Source organism: Chelonoidis abingdonii, chromosome 9, assembly GCF_003597395.2.
Source record: "Chelonoidis abingdonii isolate Lonesome George chromosome 9, CheloAbing_2.0, whole genome shotgun sequence".
In the NCBI taxonomy this organism is placed as follows: Eukaryota; Metazoa; Chordata; order Testudines; family Testudinidae; genus Chelonoidis; species Chelonoidis abingdonii.
In genome coordinates, this window is record NC_133777.1 from 22,696,288 (window position 1) to 22,715,073 (window position 18,786).

The 18,786-nt window shown below is 43.5% G+C and overlaps 1 protein-coding gene across 1 annotated transcript in view; it reads left to right on the forward strand.

Annotated features, from left to right (window-relative positions):
* Positions 1-18,786, forward strand: part of LOC116824393 (uncharacterized) — a 179,900-nt gene that overhangs the window by 46,478 nt on the left and 114,636 nt on the right. Inside the window, exons 12-16 of the mRNA XM_032779632.2 lie at positions 3,181-3,333; positions 9,949-10,093; positions 15,992-16,150; positions 17,125-17,243; positions 18,421-18,702. Coding sequence (XP_032635523.1) covers positions 3,181-3,333; positions 9,949-10,093; positions 15,992-16,150; positions 17,125-17,243; positions 18,421-18,702 — 858 coding nt within the window. The remainder of the gene's footprint in view (positions 1-3,180; positions 3,334-9,948; positions 10,094-15,991; positions 16,151-17,124; positions 17,244-18,420; positions 18,703-18,786) is intronic.

An 18,786-nucleotide genomic window follows, 5' to 3' on the forward strand; every position in this document is an offset into this window, starting at 1 on the left:
CCGTGAAACAATCAGTCCCCCTTGACCCTGTGCTTACTCACCATTTTGGGACTCCCGTGGGTTACGTCCGCTCTCTTTGCAATGGGCAAATTATGCTATTGTGTAGACTGTGCTTGCCCTTAAGTGTAGGGGAATCCTTGCTCTGTCTGTTGTGAACAATGCTGCCTCTATTAAGTGTTGCATTTTGCCTTTACATATGCAACCTTGAGATCTCAGCCGTCTGTGTTATCACCATCCGAGAAGCTGGAAAGAATCAAGAAGAGACCATGTAGAAGCAAAGAAGACATGCTGCATGAAATAATACAGCAGTCCCTTAACGAGAATCTAAAATGAGTGAAGGGAGAGTGCTCATCCTCCAGCAGAATGAGGAGCGCCGGCACAAAAGCACGGCACTCCGTCAGCAAAGCATGGATCGGCTGATATGCATCATGGAGCGCCAAGCGGACTTGATCCAAGCGCTCGTAGCCATGCAGGCAGAGTACTACCGCACCTGTCCCCCGCCCACCCCACGGCCCTTGTCCCAAAACTCTTTCCCTTGTGCCCCCATGTCACCTCCAACACACTTTCCCCAACATCTGGGTTCTTGTGCCACCAGCTGCCTCCAACACCTGTAGCTTCACCACCCAGCCCTGAAAACTAAGACCACTGCACTCAACCCCCATCACCATGCATTATAGCCATCCTGAAGTGCAGCACTCATTGCACAGCACTCCAGACAGGAAGGCTGAGTATGATAACAGGACATATGCAAATCTGCAATTGTACTGTTCCCCTCCCCTTTGCCCTTTCTGTTTCCCAAGCAGTTGTGTTTCTTTTCAATACATGAATTTTCTTTTCAATAAATGTATTTTTTTTGCATTGAAAACATTCTTTATTATTGCATAAAGTAAAAAATACCTTAGCCCAGGAAATCAACAGGCACTGCAAGTCAGCATAGCAAACACAGATTCCTACTAACATTGGAACCGCTGCACTTCACTCCCGTGCAGGTCACCAAACATTACTGGTGGCTTTCAGCCACAAATTGCTCCCTCAAGGCATCCCTAATCCTTGCAGCCCCACACTGAGCCCCTGTAATAGCCCTGCTCTCTGGCTGTTCAAATTCAGCCTCCAGGTTTTGAACCTCCGAGTTCCATGCCTGAGTGAATCTTTCACCCTTCCCTTCACAAATGTTATGGAGGGTACAGCACGTGGATATAACAGTGGGGATGCTGTCATCGGCCAGGTCCAGCTTCCCATAAAGAGAGCACCAGCAGCCCTTTAAACTGCGAAAAACACACTCCATGGTCATTCTGCACCAGCTCAGCCTGTTGTTGAACTGTTCCTTGCTGCTGTCAAGGCTCCCTGTGTACGGTTTCATAAGCCATGGCATTAACGGGTAAGCGTGGTCTCCAAGGATTACAATGGGCATTTTGACTTCCCCTACGGTGGTCTTCTGGTCCAGGAAGAAAGTCTCTGCTTGCAGCTTCCTGAACAGGCCAGTGTTCCAAAAGATGCGTGCGTCATGCACCTTTCCAGGCCAGCCTCCATTAATATCAATGAAATGCCTATGGTGATCTACAAGTGCCTGGAGAACCATAGAGAAGTACCCCTTCTGATTAATGTACTCGGAGGCTAGGTAAGCTGGTGCCAGAATTGGAATATGCGTCCCATCTATCACCCTTCTGCAGTTAAAGAAACCCATTTGTGCAAACCCAGCCACAATGTCATGCACGTTACCCAGAGTCATGGTTCTTCTGAGCAGGATGTGATTAATGGCCCTGCAAACTTGCATCAACATGATTCCAGTGGTTGACTTTCCCACTTCAAACTGGTTAGTGACCGATCGGTAGCTGTCTGGAGTTGCCCGCTTCCAGATTGCAATAGCCACCCACTTCTCCATTGTCTGGGCAGCTCTCAATCTCGTTACTTTGCACCGCAGAATGGGGGCGAGCTCTGTCCTATGGAAGCAGTTTTTCTCATCTGAAAGTTCTGCAGCCACTGCTCATCTCCCAGACTTGCAGGACTATGTGATCCTACCACTCAGTGTTTGTTTCCCAAGCCCAAAAGTGGCATTCCATGGTGGTGAGCATGTCCGTGAATGCCACAATCAATCTCATGTCATATGAGTTACTTGAGTTGATATCGTCGGAGTCCTCACTGTCAGCTTGGAGCTTAAGGAGTAACTTGACTGCCAAACGTGATGTGCTGGTGAGACTCGTCAGCATAGTCCTCAGCAGTTCAGGCTCCATTCCTGCAGACTGAAAGGGAAGACAGAGAGTGCAGTACAAAAAACATCGAAAGATGGCACCAAATGTGGACGGAAGCACAGGGATTGTTGGGATGTGAACTGATGCATCACGGAGCGTTGGGACAGGACCCAGAATGCCCCGCTCCCCCTACCCCTTCCCACAAGCTTCAGCGCCAGAATGGGAAGAGGTGCTCTGTGGGATAGCTGCCCATAATGCACCGCTCCCAATGCCACTGGAAGTCCCACAAATGTGGCCATGCCCGTGTGCTTGGAACTGTCAGTGTGGATAGACTGCAGTGCTTTCCCTACTGCACTCTCTGAAGGCTGATTTAACTCAAAGCACTCTACATCTGCAAATGTAGCCATGCCCTTAGTGGAACTGTACTTTATACTGGTTCCCTGAATGAAATACTCGATATAAGCATATGGACTCTTTTGCCAGTGCAACTGCATTGGCTTTTGCTGGCACAGCGTCATTTAAGGGTGCAAATTTTTTACATTCCAAACTGACGTAGCTATGCCAGCAAATCTTTTGAGTTGTGACACAGCCTGATCCTCTGGCAGATAGGAAGATATTCTGCTATCACCTTCTCTGAGCTAAACAATTGATTCCAGGCGATCTCCAAGGACACTGTCAGTATTTGCTGTTCTGAAATTTTGCAAGAACAACACAGCAATGATACAGAAGTGTCTGAAATAATAATACCTTTGCATCCTGTGTCCAAGCAATTTTTCTCCACAGTTCATTCTACAAATCTGCTCATGTTTGTGGTTCATTATTGAGAATTCCCCATGCGGCAATAAAATGGTGTGCAGAGATCTGTTTTAGGCAGAATATTTTGAAAGAAAATGTGATAATATAAAAGTAATAAAATATCTTGTGCAGGTGATGGGATGTTTTTAGTAGCCCTGACCTCGGTTTCCCATTTTGCCTTGCTTTGTATTTTCAGCTGCAGCTAGTGTTAAAAGCAATTGGAAATGCAGGGCTGGCAGCAACATCTCTAACACCTATCCTGAGTTCTTGCGCATCCCTGAGAAGCAATCCCCCTGAAATCCGCCTGGCTGCCATACAGGCCTTCAGACGCATTCCCTGTACTGCCAATGTAAGTGATGTGTTCAGTGGTTGATGGTTTACTGGTGCTGTATTGAAATCTGTGCTGTGTGAAATCAGGGTCTCAAATGGGGGGCGGGGGCAGGGGAGGGTGAGAGCCCCCCCATGTTTCAAACAGATATGCAAGCTCCCAGGTGAAGCTATTAACTACAGCACAGCATTAGTGTGAAATCTAAGGGTACGTCTACACTACCCACCGGATCGATCTATCTGGGATTGATTTATCACGTCTAATGTAGACACAATAAACTGATCCCCGATTGCTCTGCCGTCAACTCCTGTACTCCACTGTGGCGAGAGGCAGAAGCGGAGTTGATGGGGGAGTGGCGGCAGATGACCCTGTGCTATGAGGACGTGAGGTAAGTTGACCTAAGATACATTGACTTCAGGTATGCTATTCTCATAGCTGAAATTGCGTATCTTATGTTGACACCCCCCCACCCTGCCAGTGTAGACCAGGGCTAAGTTCTGCAGAGAAGAGGTGCCCCTGGGGCAGGGAGTCAGTATTTTGTTTACAAACAGAGGCAGGGTGATTAAGATAAGAAAGGGCTGGTGATTAAATTAGGGATATGGAAGTTTAGCCTGTAAAAGAGGAATCCCTCTGTAGAGGGGGGAGAGGAAGGAGGGGTTGTTTTAGAGAGAACGTGAGGGACTCAGAAAAAGTACAGCAAAACACTGAGCCAAGGTTGCATTCAGAAAAGCAGGAGATTTGGAGGCATAGGTGAAAAGAAGGGGTCAAAACCAGGGAAGGGCTACCAGTGTATAGAGAAGTTCCCACTGTACATGTGGTACTTATGTGACCCCATCACCATAGTATCTGAGGCTGAACCTCACAATGTCTAACCTATTTCTCCTCCCATCCCCTCGGTGAGATAGAGCAGTGCTGTTGTCCCCATTGTACAGATGAAGCACTGAGGCACACGCAGACTAAGAGTCAGATTTTCAAAGGTATTTAGGCACCTAGTGAGATTTTCAAATGTACTTAGAAGTAAGGTGACCAGATAGCAAGGGTGAAAAATTGGGACGGGGGTGGGGGGTAGTTGGCACTTATATAAGACAAAGCCCCATATATCGGGACTGTCCCCATAAAACTGGGACATCTGGTCATCCTACTTAGAAGGCTGGTGCTTTGTAAACCTCACTTCATATCTAGCCGCATCTTAAGGTGCCTAAAAACCTTTGAAATTGTGTCCTTAAAGCACTGGTCTGGGGTCAAACAGGAAGTCCATGGGGGGAGTAGAACCTAGGTCTTTCAGGGCTAGCTCCCTATCCACCAGATGAGACCAGTCTCTTCACCCACACCCCCAACACATGCTGCAAAAAAAAGAGTCCTCTGATAGATGGGAGCAAAGCCAAGGCGGTCAGTTCTCTGAGACTCCAGCAAATGGTCACAAGGTTGGGATGAATGTTATGGTTGACAGCATATAAAGCAGCACAGAAGTCAGGAAGGATGGAGAATTAGAGCCAGATGAGAGGAGATGACTTAATTCCCAGGGGGTGGCAGGTTCTGCCCCATGCTGGGTTGTACAGCAATGACTGCTGTGTAATTTTACATTTTAATTGGAAACCATTTTGTTCAGTCATTTTTTGTACTGAACTTGAGAAAAGGAAGGAATGAGAAAGTGCTGTATGAGTACTGGATGTGTTTATGCCTCAAATTCTTAGGGTTTCAGCTGTATTCAGGCCAATTCCAGAACAAAGAACAGAAACTGCATCCACAGAGTCCATAAAGTCGACGATTATTGGCATGATTTACATTATTCTCTGGGCATCATCTGTGTGCTCAGATGCAGCACTGTTGAGAATATGCCAGAAAATCCAGTCCCTAAGCCAGCATATAAGCAGTGTAACTTGGGATAAGAAAGCTCAGATATTTAAGTGTGAAGTGTATAGTTATTGAGCACACATGTTATCACATGTTCACTATAATGTTTATATTTATGAATGGAGGAATTGATGGCAATAGAAGTTTTACTAGATTGAAGACTACAAGATTTGACCCTCCAACCTTCTCTCAAGAGGAAGAGCTGCCCAGAGCTACAGTGCCTGTTTATTTTCCTTTCCTGCCTGCCGTAGCCCTGATATTCCTCAGAAGTCTGAGTTCTTTTCTCAACTTTAAAACGTAGAATTTTCTTGGTGTTTGGCTTTAAATATTCTCCTGTGAGAACTGAAACACAACACTACAGTGATTTGAGTTGAAGAGCCTTCTGGAAAGTAACCAGCCTTTAAACAGAAGTAAAAGCTATGTTGCCAACTCTGATGATTTTGGGGTGCTTGTGGCACCTTAGAGACTAACAAATTTATTTGGGCATAAGCTTTTATGGGCTAAAACCCACTTCATCGTATGCATGCAGTGGAAAATACAGTAGGAAGATATATATACACAGAGAACATGAAAAAATGGGTGTTGCCATATCAACTGTAACCAGACTAATCTATTCAGGTGCGCTATTATCAGCAGGAGAAAAAAAACTTTTGTAATGATAATCAGAATGACCCATTTCCAACAGTTGACTAGAAGGCGTGAGTAACCATGGGGGGGAAAAATAGCTTGGGGAAATAGTTTTTACTTTGTGTAATGACCCATCCACTCTCAGTCTTTATTCAAACCTAATTTAATGGTGTCCAGTTTGAAAATTGATTCCAATTCTGCAGTTTCTCATTGGAGTCTGGTTTTGAAGTTTTTTGTTGGAGTATTGCTACTTTTAGGTCTGTAATTGAGTGACCCTCAATTGATTAGTCTCGTTACAGTTGGTATGGCAACACTGTCATAACTTCCTACTCAGATTTGAACCTTAGCGTTCATAAACTAAGAAGCTAGCATGAACCCTCTAAGCTTAATTACCAGCTTAGATCTGATATCGCTGCCAACAACCAAAGCGTGAATTTCCAAGGGCTTGGCTCCCTCATGCTGTCTCTCCAAAACCTTCTCTGGGGACCACAAGACTCAGAAAGACCCTAGCTCTACCACAAAATAGGTAAGAAAGCCCTCAACCTTGTCTCCTCTTCTAAATCACAACACCCTCCAGCCCCCCTCCCTGGTTGATCCGTTGGCGCGATCACTGTACTTTAACTCCTTTAGAATGCAAAAAAGAGACGGCAATTTACTCTTTCCCGCACGCCCTTCTTCACCCCTGAGGCCTTAAGTGCACAATTCCAAAGCCTAGTCAACTAACCACACAAAATATTTCCCCCTCCTTCTTCTAGCCTTACCAGTAACGAAAAACTTCACAACAGGTGTAAAAAGAAAAGCCTTTATAATAAAAAGTAAAACGAAAAGACATCAAATTCTTCTGTACTTCACAAGGTGACAAAATATATTAAGATCAATTGCCTTAAAAGAAAAAAGTGAATAAAACAGCTCATTCAAGAAAGACGATACAGATATAACAATTCCAGCAACTCCACCATTAAACTAGCAAAAAAACCCAAATAACAGCCTATTGTTTCTCACACTTTGTAACTCACAAACTTGAACACTGAGATTACGAACTTGAAAGATAGAAAACCCCTCTCATGCTGAGTAGGCCACGACAAAGGACAAGACCCAAACATTCGCGTCCCTGAGCTTTGACAAAATCCGGTTTCCTGATTGGTCCTCTGGTCAGGTGTTTGGTTAGCTTTGTTAACCCTTTACAGGTGAAAGAAACATTAACCCTTAGCTATCTATTTATGACAAACACCCATATTTTTCATGTTCTCTGTGTGTATATATATCTTCCTACTGTATTTTCCACTGCATGCATACGATGAAGTGGGTTTTAGCCCACGAAAGCTTATGCCCAAATAAATTTGTTAGTCTCTAAGGTACCACAAGTACTCCTTGTTCTTTTTGCTGATACAGACTAACACAGCTACCACTCTGAAACCTCTCATAATTTTGTCATGAGTCTCATGGTGATTGTTTTCCTTAAAGCCCCAGCTCCTGGAATCAAGTGGATATGTGGTTATTTCAGCCTTCATTTCTTAAAGAAAAGTTCTAGTCCTTGTGGTTGTGCAGAAAGCTTAAACATGTGACTCCAGTGTACCCTAAAGGCTCTATAAGCAGAAGGCAAATAAAAAGAACACCAAATCTGTTATTTTTACATAATCTCATGATTTAAAAAACAATCTAATGCTTTTTGGTGAGCCTGATTCATGGTTTTTGAACATTTGAGATTGGCAACACTGTGAAAGTGACTTGACAGTGTCCATTTCACTCCTGTTTAAAGTTAGTTTCTAGTCTGTTATCTGTAGTGAGGTTACACCTCTAAAGCCCCAGGCAGGTACAATATAAACTCCTGGGGCCTTGCCCTAGCAGGATGTTTCCAAAGTTAAATGATCTATTTCAGACTTGATGAACTTCAAAGAAGTGATAGAAAATAATCTAGATTTTTCTATAATTGTTTCAATTGCTGTATTCAAGAGTTAGTAACAAAGAATATACATTAAAATGTTAAACCTAACCAGTGTCCCTTAAGTGACTTGATACATGATGTGAGAACATGTTGTTATTAGAGCTGAGTGGGTCTAATATTTATTTAATCCTTTTTTTTATATATAAGAATTGGATACAGTGTCCTATCAGCTAATTTCTAAGTTATTATCTGACACACGCGCGTGCACATGCATGCACCAAACCCTAGAGTTTTCAGGTGCCTAAGTAGCCCTTGGAATCATGGTTAAAGTTGTCCCCCTCCCACAAAATCTAAAATGATGGCCCTGTGTGAAATAATTCTGGAGTATGCAAACAAATAAGAACCGAATATAAAAGCATCTCGCAGCAGAACTCTTTCTGCTGCAGGGGAGGTTGAGAAGAACTGTGTTCTTGCTGGAGAAGCAAAAAAAGCATTCAGATGTTTTTCTTGACAAATGTGATCTTTTCACAGGCAAAAGGTCCCTTTTAACATAATGGAAGTGCAGTACAATTACCACATTGTTATATTGCAGGTATCGGTGTAGCGCTATGCTTGGATAACTTCAGCATCCCACTGTGGTAACTGTTGGCGAATTGATAAAAGGTGGTAACTTGAACTGCCTGGCTTACCTTGCCTTGGTGAAGCCCCTGAGGGGCTCATGTGGTGGTGTTTTTTTAACCTCCTCCTCAAACTCTTTTTGTGCAATGCGAGGTATTGGAAGTTTTATGCAATGCATAAGCCTAATTATAACTGAGACATTCCCATTCTTAGCTGGCTAGAGAGAAGTAAATGGTTGACACAGCCTTTGGTAGAAAATATAAAGCCATACCCACCAGGCCTTACTGAAGCAAAACTAGCCTATAACATGTATTGCTAGTGTGATACAGCATGGCTAGAGGGCAGCATGAGAGCGTTAGCAGGGGGCCTTATTCCCTGCCAAGGGAGGAAAGTTTGCTTTAGATTAACTAGAGCACCTGACTCCAATTAGAGCACCTGACTTCAGTCGTGATAAAAACCCCCTGCTTCAGCCAAACAGTGTGGGAGTGGAAGGAGGAAGGTTTGGTTTGGTTGAAGCAGAGTGCAAGTTGCAGAAGTTGGAGAAGAGAAGAGTTTGATAAGAGAGAAATAGAAAGTTTGGAGGAGTGCTGTGGTGGATTGTGAAGTCCAGAAGAAACCCTAGGTAAGGGGCACCAGGCTTGTGTAGAAGGGAGGCAAGAAGCCCTTCACAAGCTGAAGGATAGGAGAGGGAAGTAACCCAGGGGAAGGAACCGCTAGTTCAAGTGGTTCACCACACCCTCAGGGCCCCTGGGTTGGGACCTGGAGTAGAGGGCGGGCCCAGGTCCCTCCCTCTCCACTCCCCTCCTCCAAGGACACTAGTGGAGTAATTAAGAACCAGTTCAGAGGCAAGCAATAGCGCCCTGAACCTACCCCAGAGAAGAGAAAGCGCGAGACCCAGCAGATCAGTACCGGCAATTTGCCACACCAGATAGACCTGGAATTTCCTCTCACACTTAAGAGAACTCGCACTCTGATGTATACTAAGAAAGACAAAGCATTTCCTCCTCATTTGTTTAATTGATTTACATCCAATGCTGACATACAGTCTGATCCTGTCATTGTGACAAATACAGAGGCTCACTGAAATCTATTGAAATTTTGTGTGCAGTTCAAGGGTATAACTGGGTTATATGGTTATAACACTCATTGCTATATTCTCATTGGTAAAAACAAATTGTCATGTGGAGTACCATTAAGAATAATAAAAGAATAAATGACATTGTATGAACTAAACACTGGGTGTACAAAATGACTTCCTTCCACCTGTAAGATATGGAAGAAGATCTGTCCATGTGAAGAAAAGTTACTCAGACACAGAAGTGTTAACAGGATCAGGCTCTGAATAAGGAACCAAAGATTTGGTCCTGGACTAGTAAATTCTGCTACTTGAAACTGTATTAATGACTGTTGTATTGGGGTCCAGTCCTGAACTCATTTATGTTAATAGTAATGCTCCCGAATGGCTCAATGGATCCATCCCAATCTGTGTAATAGTGTAGCATCCTGGGACTTTGTGAACAGGATGCTGTGCTGTACATATATATGTGTGTGTTGATATTGTATAAAACAACTTACTTTCCTCATAATGCTTGTTGCAATGGCTAGCTGCTTGTACCAAGAAATTAATGCACCTCAATTCTTTTTTTTTCAAGCGTACTGTATTAGTCCGTTTATATCAAGCAGCCGATGATGATGTAGAAATAAGAATTGCTTCATATTATATAGCAATGAAATGTCCGAGTGAAGAGCTGTTTAATCAAGTACAACAGACTTTGCAGGAGGAGACATCCAGCCAAGGTCAGCAGACAGCTACTGAAATGTTAAAAAAAAACAAAAACAAAACAACTAAATGTTATTTTGTAGACTTGATTTTTTATTTGATTCCTATTAGAGATGCGTGAGGTACCAACCTGTTTGAGCTCCACGTTACCTACTTTAAAACTGTTAGAATTTGGGGGTTTAATTTTTTTTTTAATTGTCAACAAGTTGGTATGGTGCACAAAAGAAAATCCGGTGTGATCTCCCTCGGCTGGCAGCATTTAATGAACACATACTGACATCACCAAAGAGCCTGAGAGAGGAACAACAGGCCATGCTGAGTTTTATTACGTTACAAACACAAATGGCTAATTATAAAGTTTGCTGAATGGAGAAGGAAAAAAGTAGCAAAAAAATAAACAAATTTCTAAGCTTCTGAAAATTATTTCAGGTAATAGGTGTTATAAAAGCTGTTTACAAAGTATTTCACAGTGCCCCTTTAAAATGTTCCCCTTCTCCCCATTTTATATTAGTTGTTCACTGGGTATAGTACTACACATTTATTAATATTGAATCCCCTCTTATTGCCTACAGCTTCACCTCCACTTCTCTCTCCAGGACACTGTGCTCTCTAGCGGTGTCCTCTTTTGCATTTGTTGTTCATCAGTTTCGGTGTCATCTGTATATTTAATCATGGTTGAATTTACACCAGAGACGAACACAATTCTGAAGGGTACAGAGAGTGGTGTATTAATTTTAATTTAGTTGATTGCACAGTGGAAACCTTAAGGGTTTTGGACTCAACTGCAAATAGCAGCAAGACTTACTGAGAGATGCTTCATCGTTATGACCGAAGCAGCTCTTCAGACCACCTGGAAATGCTCTGGAGACTAAAGTTTGACAACTTTGGCAAACAACTAGGTGCAAACAGCAACAACAAAACATTAATAATCCAGAGAAGAAGAAAAGTGGGGGAAGGGGAACATGCTGGATTAGAAGGGATGTTATTTAAAAATCTCTCTCTGTTTTATGTATTTGGAATATGTCCAGATGCATAGTTTCTAGGCAACAGTATTGCAGTCTTTTTCTTTACTTCATACTGCTTGTTTAAGTAATTCCAGCCCAACCCATGACTGATTTCTGCCTGACCTGAGTCAGATTGCTGATATTAGATGCTGAACTGAAAACTGATGCTGCATAGAAAATCCATTGTGCTTGGTTTAAAACACTGCCTTTGTTTATGTGGTAGATTTTCCAGAGGGGAAGCCATTTCAACTAGTGCGAAAATAAGCATCTGGGTTACATAGAAGTGAAGAATCTCACCAGCTTCCTATACAAAAGCAACACATGTTTAAAATGATCCAGGATTTGGGATGAAGGAGGGATTTTATATAAACAACTTCACCAGAATCAACAAGGAATAATTATAATTTGATCTGGTGCTTTTAACCCTGTCCAGAATCAGCACGGATAGTGATCCTCTTCTCTGTAACCTGGAAAAGACAAAATCTGTATTACTTTTGATTTATGGGCCAGATCTGCACACAAATGAAAACTGTTGTCCGGTTGCGCCAATGACTGAAGGCAAGAACGCGAACATCTAGAAACTGTCTTGATTTTTCTGTTGGGCTTCTGAGCATGTGGAATTTACACTAGTCATATAATAGATTCATGGATAATAGATGTTTTTCAGGGCATAAAGCACATATTGGTTTTCAGGATTCTTGTTCAGAATAAAAACACATGAAGAATCAAGCTGCATTACAACCCTCCCAAACAATCATATAAATACTGCAACTCTATATGTGAAGCTGGAGCATGGGAACCAGGGGTGGCTCCAGGTACCAGCGCACCAAGCGTGTGCCTGAGGCAGCAAGCTGTGGGGGGGAGGCCTGCCAGTCACCATGAGGGCGGCAGTCAGGCTGCCTTCGGCGGCTTGCCTGCGGGAGGTTTGGCGGCTTCGACGGCAATACGGCGGTGGACTCGCCGAAGCCGTGGGGCCGGCGGACCTGCCACAAGCATGCCACCGAATCCATGTTACCAGAGGACCTCCTGCAGGTGCGCTGCCAAAAGCCATCTCACTGCCATGCTTGGAGCGGCAAAATACATGGAGCTGCCCCTGATGGGAACGCATCTCTGCAGCCAGTGCAACAAGCAATTGGCAGTTTCCAGTTAGAGAATTGGGTTCCAAAAATATAACAGCTTCAGATTTATTTATTTTATGTAAAGAGCTTTCATTGCCAATTGTCTTGTATGATGGAAACAGAATTGCATGTGGAATTGTAAACCTTGAGAAAACTACTCGTTACATGAGTTTATTTAGGTGGTACTGTAAGTGGAGCCAGTAGTGATGTCTGTATTGAAGATTGCCTAATACTTTCCATTGTAAATCTCTGTTTTCAATTGCTTACAATTTTGCCAGACTTTAAACTGTTTACTCCAGAATTTTCTGTGCTTGCTCTTCGTCTCAGCCTGCCTTTTTTTTTTTTTTTTGTTTCACCAAAATGGATCTGCCATTTCCGAGAATGAGGTTAGGGAATAATTGATCATGTGGCCAATGTTTTTTTTTTTTTTTTTCCCAAAATAATTTTTGAGGCGTCCTAGTGCCTCCATTCTTTGAAGCAGGGACTTGAAATGTGGCAAGGGGGATGCTCTAATGGACAAAGAGACCTTGTGCTGTCCCCATGAAAATACCTCTAGTTTTGGTCAAGTTTTAAGATTTTGAAAAAATCATTTGCACATGCTTAGTAGAGCTTGTTAGAGGCTTGGAGTTAAAAATCTCTGTACATTCCATCTGCACTAAGCATACTGTCCAGACTCTCTGGGTATATCTACCCTGCAATTAGACACCCGTGGCTGGCCCGTGCCAGCCAACTCGGACTTACATAGCTCAGGCTGCAGGGTTATTTAACTTCAGTGTAGACTTCCACACTTAGGCTGGGGTCCGGGCTCTAGGACCCTGTGAGATGGGTGGGTCCCCAAGCCCAGAAGTCTACACCGCAGTTAAACAACCTGAACCCTCCTAGTCCGAGTCAGCTGGCACAGGCCAGCCGTGGTTTTTTAATTGCACTGTAGACATACCCTCAGAGTTCTCTCACATACTGGGAGTGTGCTCCCAGGCACAGCACTAGAACTCTGGGTGTGAGGAAGAATGCAGCAGCAGTAGCAGGAATTGCCTTCCACAATAAATGTGCCTAATCTATATGCTTGGCTATGCTGTCTGTAGCAGCTAGACCAGGGATTGGCAACCTTTGGCATGCAACCTGCCAGGGTAAACCCCCTGGCGGGCCGGGCTGGTTTATTTACTTACCGCATCCGCAGGTTTGGCCGTTCGTGGCTCCCACTGGCCAAACCTGCAGCCAGTGGGAGCCACGAACGGTGTTCGTGTTCGGTGTTCCAGGCCAATGGGGACTGCGGGAAGCAACGAGGGCCGAGGAATGCATTGGCCGCGGCTTCTCGCAACCCCTATTGGCCTGGAATGGCGAACTGCAGCCAATGGGAGCCGTGAACGTGCAGATGTGATAGGTAAACAAACTGGCCTGCCCCTCCAGGGGGCTTACCCTGGCGGGCCGCATGCCAAAGGTTGCCAATCCCTGAACTAGACTGTACTTTAGAACCAGGATAGAACACAAGATTCCTGATTCCCCAGATTCCTTTGCTTTCTATCAAACATTTGTGTAAGCCACTGGCAAAGTGTGTGCCATATAGCAGGTGAACCACCTGGAAGATAAAAGCCTACTACTGCTGCCAGTAACTTGTAGCTTAAGTAATCAACTTTGTGCTACAGATTTAAAAGCTGTGGGTTCTGACTCTGCTGAAGACCCATGTAAGGGGTCAGTATAAGTCAGGCGTTCTCTAACTGGGGGTCAGGACCCCTCAGGGGGTCATGAGGTTATTATGTGAGGGGTTGTGAGCTGTCAGCCTCCACTCTAAACCCCACTTTGCTCTAGCATTTATAATGGTGTTAAATATACAAAAAAGTGATTTTAATTTATAAGAGAGGATCGCACTCAGAGGCTTGCTGTGTGAAAGGGGTCACCAGTACAAAAGTTTGAGAATCACTGGTATAAGTCCACATGATATAATTTTTTAAACATTTGTTTTTTTAAAACAACTTAAGAAATTACATGCCAAAAACTTCATTAAAAGAATGTTAGTGTTGCAAACTCCAGGCATTCACAATTTAGAAAATGCCTGTGTTGGGTTTCCCATGCAATCTTGTTTCAACCCTCTTCTGCATACACAGGTGTCAACTTTTTTTTTCCTCCAGTGGGTGCTCGCACCCCCGTCCCCATCCCCACCCTGACTCCACCCCTGCCTCCAAAGTCCCCGCCTTAACTCCACCCTTCCTTGCCCCTATTGGACCCCTCCCCAAATCCCTGCCCCCGCCTCCTCCCCCAAGTGCTCCACATTCCTCCTCCTCCCCCTCCCTTCCAGGCTTGCTGCGCGAAACAGTTGTGTTGCGGTGCAAGCGCAGGAAGGGAGGTGGGAGAAGCAGGACGGGGCAGTACGCTCAGGGGAGGAGGTGGAGCAGAGGTGGAGGTGAGCTGGAATGGGGGGGCAGGGAGGGGGCTACCAGTGGTTGCAGAGCGCCCACCAATTTTTCCCCATGGCTGCTCCAACCCCAGAGTACCCATGGAGTTGGCACCTATGTCTGCGTATGCAGTTTTTAATTATAGGACTATTTGTTGTACAAGATCTTTGTGTAAGACAGTACAGGGTGGACAGTAAAATGGATCAGTAGGTTTCAAGAAGAGACCATTCTCTTGTGTTTAAGGCACTGGATTGAAACACAGGAGAGCCAGGTTCCATTCCAGATTTTTCCATAGACTTCCAATGTGATGTTGAGGAAAACCGATCATAATGCATCCTTACAAGGGGACTGAATTAAGTTTGCATGGGCAGCATTAATACTGTTTTAATATAGTTTTTTAATGTAATTAGATAATAGAGTGACCTCTTCATTTATCTGGTGCCAGAGAGCCAGATTCTGCTCTGTTACAGTAATGTAAATCCAGAATCATTCTAAATCTTTGGAGCTACATTGTTGGTACTCAGCAGCATGTACCTCCAATTTTACCTCCAATCCAGTGCATTCCTTTGTGCTATTATGTACTTTATTATTAAAAAAAAAAATTGAAAAATTGAATACTGCAAATAGTGAGGTTGGTTATCTTTAAATACTAGTTAGTTAACTACAGCAATTGGAAAGTTTGTAAACACCATTACTGAAACATAGAACAAACTCTGGCTTTTACTAGGATGCATTAAAATTGGGAGTTTTAAATAACTTTGCCAGTGATGAGATTAGCTAGTGCTCTAGACTTTGATTTCTGTTACACTGGTGTAAACTGGAGTTAACCCCAGTGCTGTTGGGGCAGTCAGGGCCGGCTTTAGGAAGTGCAGGGCCCAATTCGAAAAGTTTCAATGGAGCCCCAGCAGAGATGACTTAAAAAAACCCAAACACACATGTAAAAAAACACGTGGGGCTTGTACTCACCAGGTGGTGCTCCAAGTCTTCGGTGGCACTTTGGTGGTGGGTCCTTCACTCACTCCAGGTCTTCAGCGGTACTGAAGGACCCTCTGCCAAAGACCCAGAGCAAGCAAAGGACCCGCCGCCGAAGTGCCATCGAAGACCCGGAGCGAGCAAAGGACCTGCTGCTGAAGTGCCGTCGGAGACCCGAAGCGCCACCAGGTGAGTAAAAATTAAAAAGGCACCTCTAGCCAGGGAAGGGATTCTCACTGGGCCTGGGGCCCTCTTAGGCACGTGGCCCAGTTCGGGGGAATTGGTGGAACAGGCCTAAAGTCGGCTCTGGGGGCAGAGATTCTGGATTTGCACAGGTGTAAAGTGAAGAATCTGGTACTGTATCTTAGTTCCTTAAAAAATAAAAAACCCTCTTCTGTGATTGACAAGCCTCTTTCTTTGTCTAATTTAAGTGGGTTCTTTTGTTTGGAGTCACCTCTCTCAGCTCCTGGAGACAAATGATCCCCTGAAGCAATATCTTAGAGATTCTCTTCCTGATGACATTCTCAGCAGAGAGTTTGACTGGGAGATATGGAAATATTCCTCATATTCAGATGTCACTTTCCATTCAGGTATACTTTGCTTTAAAATTGGACCTTGTGCCACGTGTGCATGCTTTAAATCCCTGTGTGGCTTTCTTTTTCCTTTATTCCTCACTTTCTCACAGAATTTTTAAATTTTTGTGAATGAATAGAACCCAGGTATGGAAACGTGGGGCCTGATTCTGCTCTCACTTCTGCTGGTGCAAATCAATGGTCACTTCATTGAATGTGATGGTGTTCAATAGATCTGAGTGAAAGGAAAATCCAATCCAATCAACTTTGTTTTGGTACTTTTAGTCATTCCTTTGACTCTACAACACTCTCTTCCATAGGGGCATGGACCTCCAGAGCAGGAACAAAAGTGGTGTTCAGGCTAGTGCAATCACGGACACTAAGGAGATATGATTAGCAACTTCCTCCAGGTTATAAACTGACTTGGGGAGGAGGTTCCCTGAGTTCACCTCTGAACCCTTATCTTCCTACATGTCAGTAGTGAGCCCCATACCACTAGGCACCCAAATATGCCACTAAATAGAACTCTCTCTGAAATACTTGGGGCCTGCTTCTCCTGTCACTTTCATTGTTTTTATTTTGAAGCACCTATGTTGATTTTGCTGGATTTACGCTAATCTGAGAGGAGATTAAGGCAAATCTTTTTTTTTCCCCCTGCACATCTGTTTTTGTTTTAGTTTCTCAGAAGCAAATTAAGATTAGTATTTTTGCTCATGTACTATAAAACTCTTCCTCTTTAATTATATATGTAAGACATAAACCATAAATGCTTCTTCCTGTAGGTGAGCTAGGATTTGTGCATACTGTGGTGTCCATTGAGTTTTTGCTATGTTAAAGGGTTAATAAATGCATTCATCTGTTGGCTGAATGTTTTCTTCTTCTCCATAAGGGACAAAACTGCCATTTCCCAGAGGAAGGCTGGAACTTGAAAAGTAAATGACAATATTTGATCTTAAAATGACCCGATGTCTGTCTGATGTTTTATATTGCAGCAACTGCAGGTGCTAATGTGGAGGCAGCACTGGTCTTTTCTCCTGCATCTTTCATCCCACGATCAACAATGACAAACTTGACTATATATACCCTAGGGCGGGCTATAAATCTACTGGAGGTAAATTCTGTTTTTTCCCTCTTCATGGAATGCCTAGTGTATTGAAATAGAAGTAAGTGCTTTTATAGTTTCTGGGTATAGTTTCCAATTACAATTTCTTCATCAAGTTGTATATTTTTTCTTGAGATTAATAAATGTTGTATATGAGATTCATCTGGTGAGTTTATGACAGTTTGGACACACATCAGCCCTTTCAACGCTTCAATTAACAGATTGAATTGTGTTCAAATTGATAACTGTCTCTACTATGTTAATGTAGTAGACTAGCCAAGCAGCTCATATTCTCCACGAGTGCCTTATCCACATTGGAGATAAAGTCTAGAACTGCTGCCAGCTAAACCCCAATCCAGCTCCTATTGAAGTCATTGGGAATCTTTTCATTGGCTTCAATGGGAGCTGGATGCAACCCAACAGAGTTACTCCTCTAGTTCAAGACTGCTTTTTGTTGCTGAAGGCCCCAGGTTCAATCCCAGCTGACCACTCCTGGTTATGGTCATTACAAAATGGTGACCCATATGCAACCTCATTGTCTTTAAATTGTGCCCTGTTATGCCTGGAATTGCACAGCTGGAACTGAAGGTGCGGTTTGGCCTCCAGAATCTTTATTGCTGTTGAAGATGCCCATGAGGGAAAGAATTCATCTTAATTTTCAGACTCCAGGTTACCATTTGCAGGGCGAGTAGTTAGGAAAAAAAAACTTTTTTACATGAAATGTGCACCAATTGGATATAGACCCTCATAATGCCATGTTAGTCAGATTTCTGAACAGAACTGCACTTGACGTTTCTATGTAGCACAGAAAAAAGAGGTGTGTAATTTTACAACCAATATTATTTGTAACATGCTCAACTAGGTATAGCCAGAATACATGCTTCAGGGTGCAAATGGATTGCTGCCAGATTAAGAAAGAAATGTTTCCCCAATATAGAGCATCACATGATTGGCTATAGTTGTGATATGGAAGTTATTACTGAGGCATCCAGTATTGGCCACAGCCTGAGGCAGGATAGTGGACTCAAAGGACTAACGGTTTGGCCTGGTATGGCTAATTCATTGTTGCTATAGAAGTCTACATTTTGCCAATCCAGAGCCATGCTGGTAGTTAAATTTCTATTTGCTGAGTATGGACATGGTTATGCCCAGCTATGTGTGGTTTTCTAAATATATTCTCCTCTAGTTTAACGTACGGTTAGAGAATGCGGAAGATCTCATGCAGAAGATGGTTGGCCAACACTCTGCTACTTTTAGTGAATACTTGTTTACAAATACTGATGAAAGAAACTCCAAGTCAGACAATCCAGTGGAGGCAGCTGGAAAATCCAAACAAAAGAAGCTGACTTCAAAGAGAGACAGCCGTGGACATCGTCTTGTGACCAAAGGTGCCAAGCCCAAGTTAAGAAACGCAAAGCAGAGCTGTCCAGGTGGAAAGTACAATAAGATGAGTGAGTTAGTGAAAAAGGTAACTGAATATACATATCCTGCTAAAGCCTGTGATGCTCTAAAGTAGTCTCTGGGTCTGATCTAGAATTTCCTAGAAGTCCTG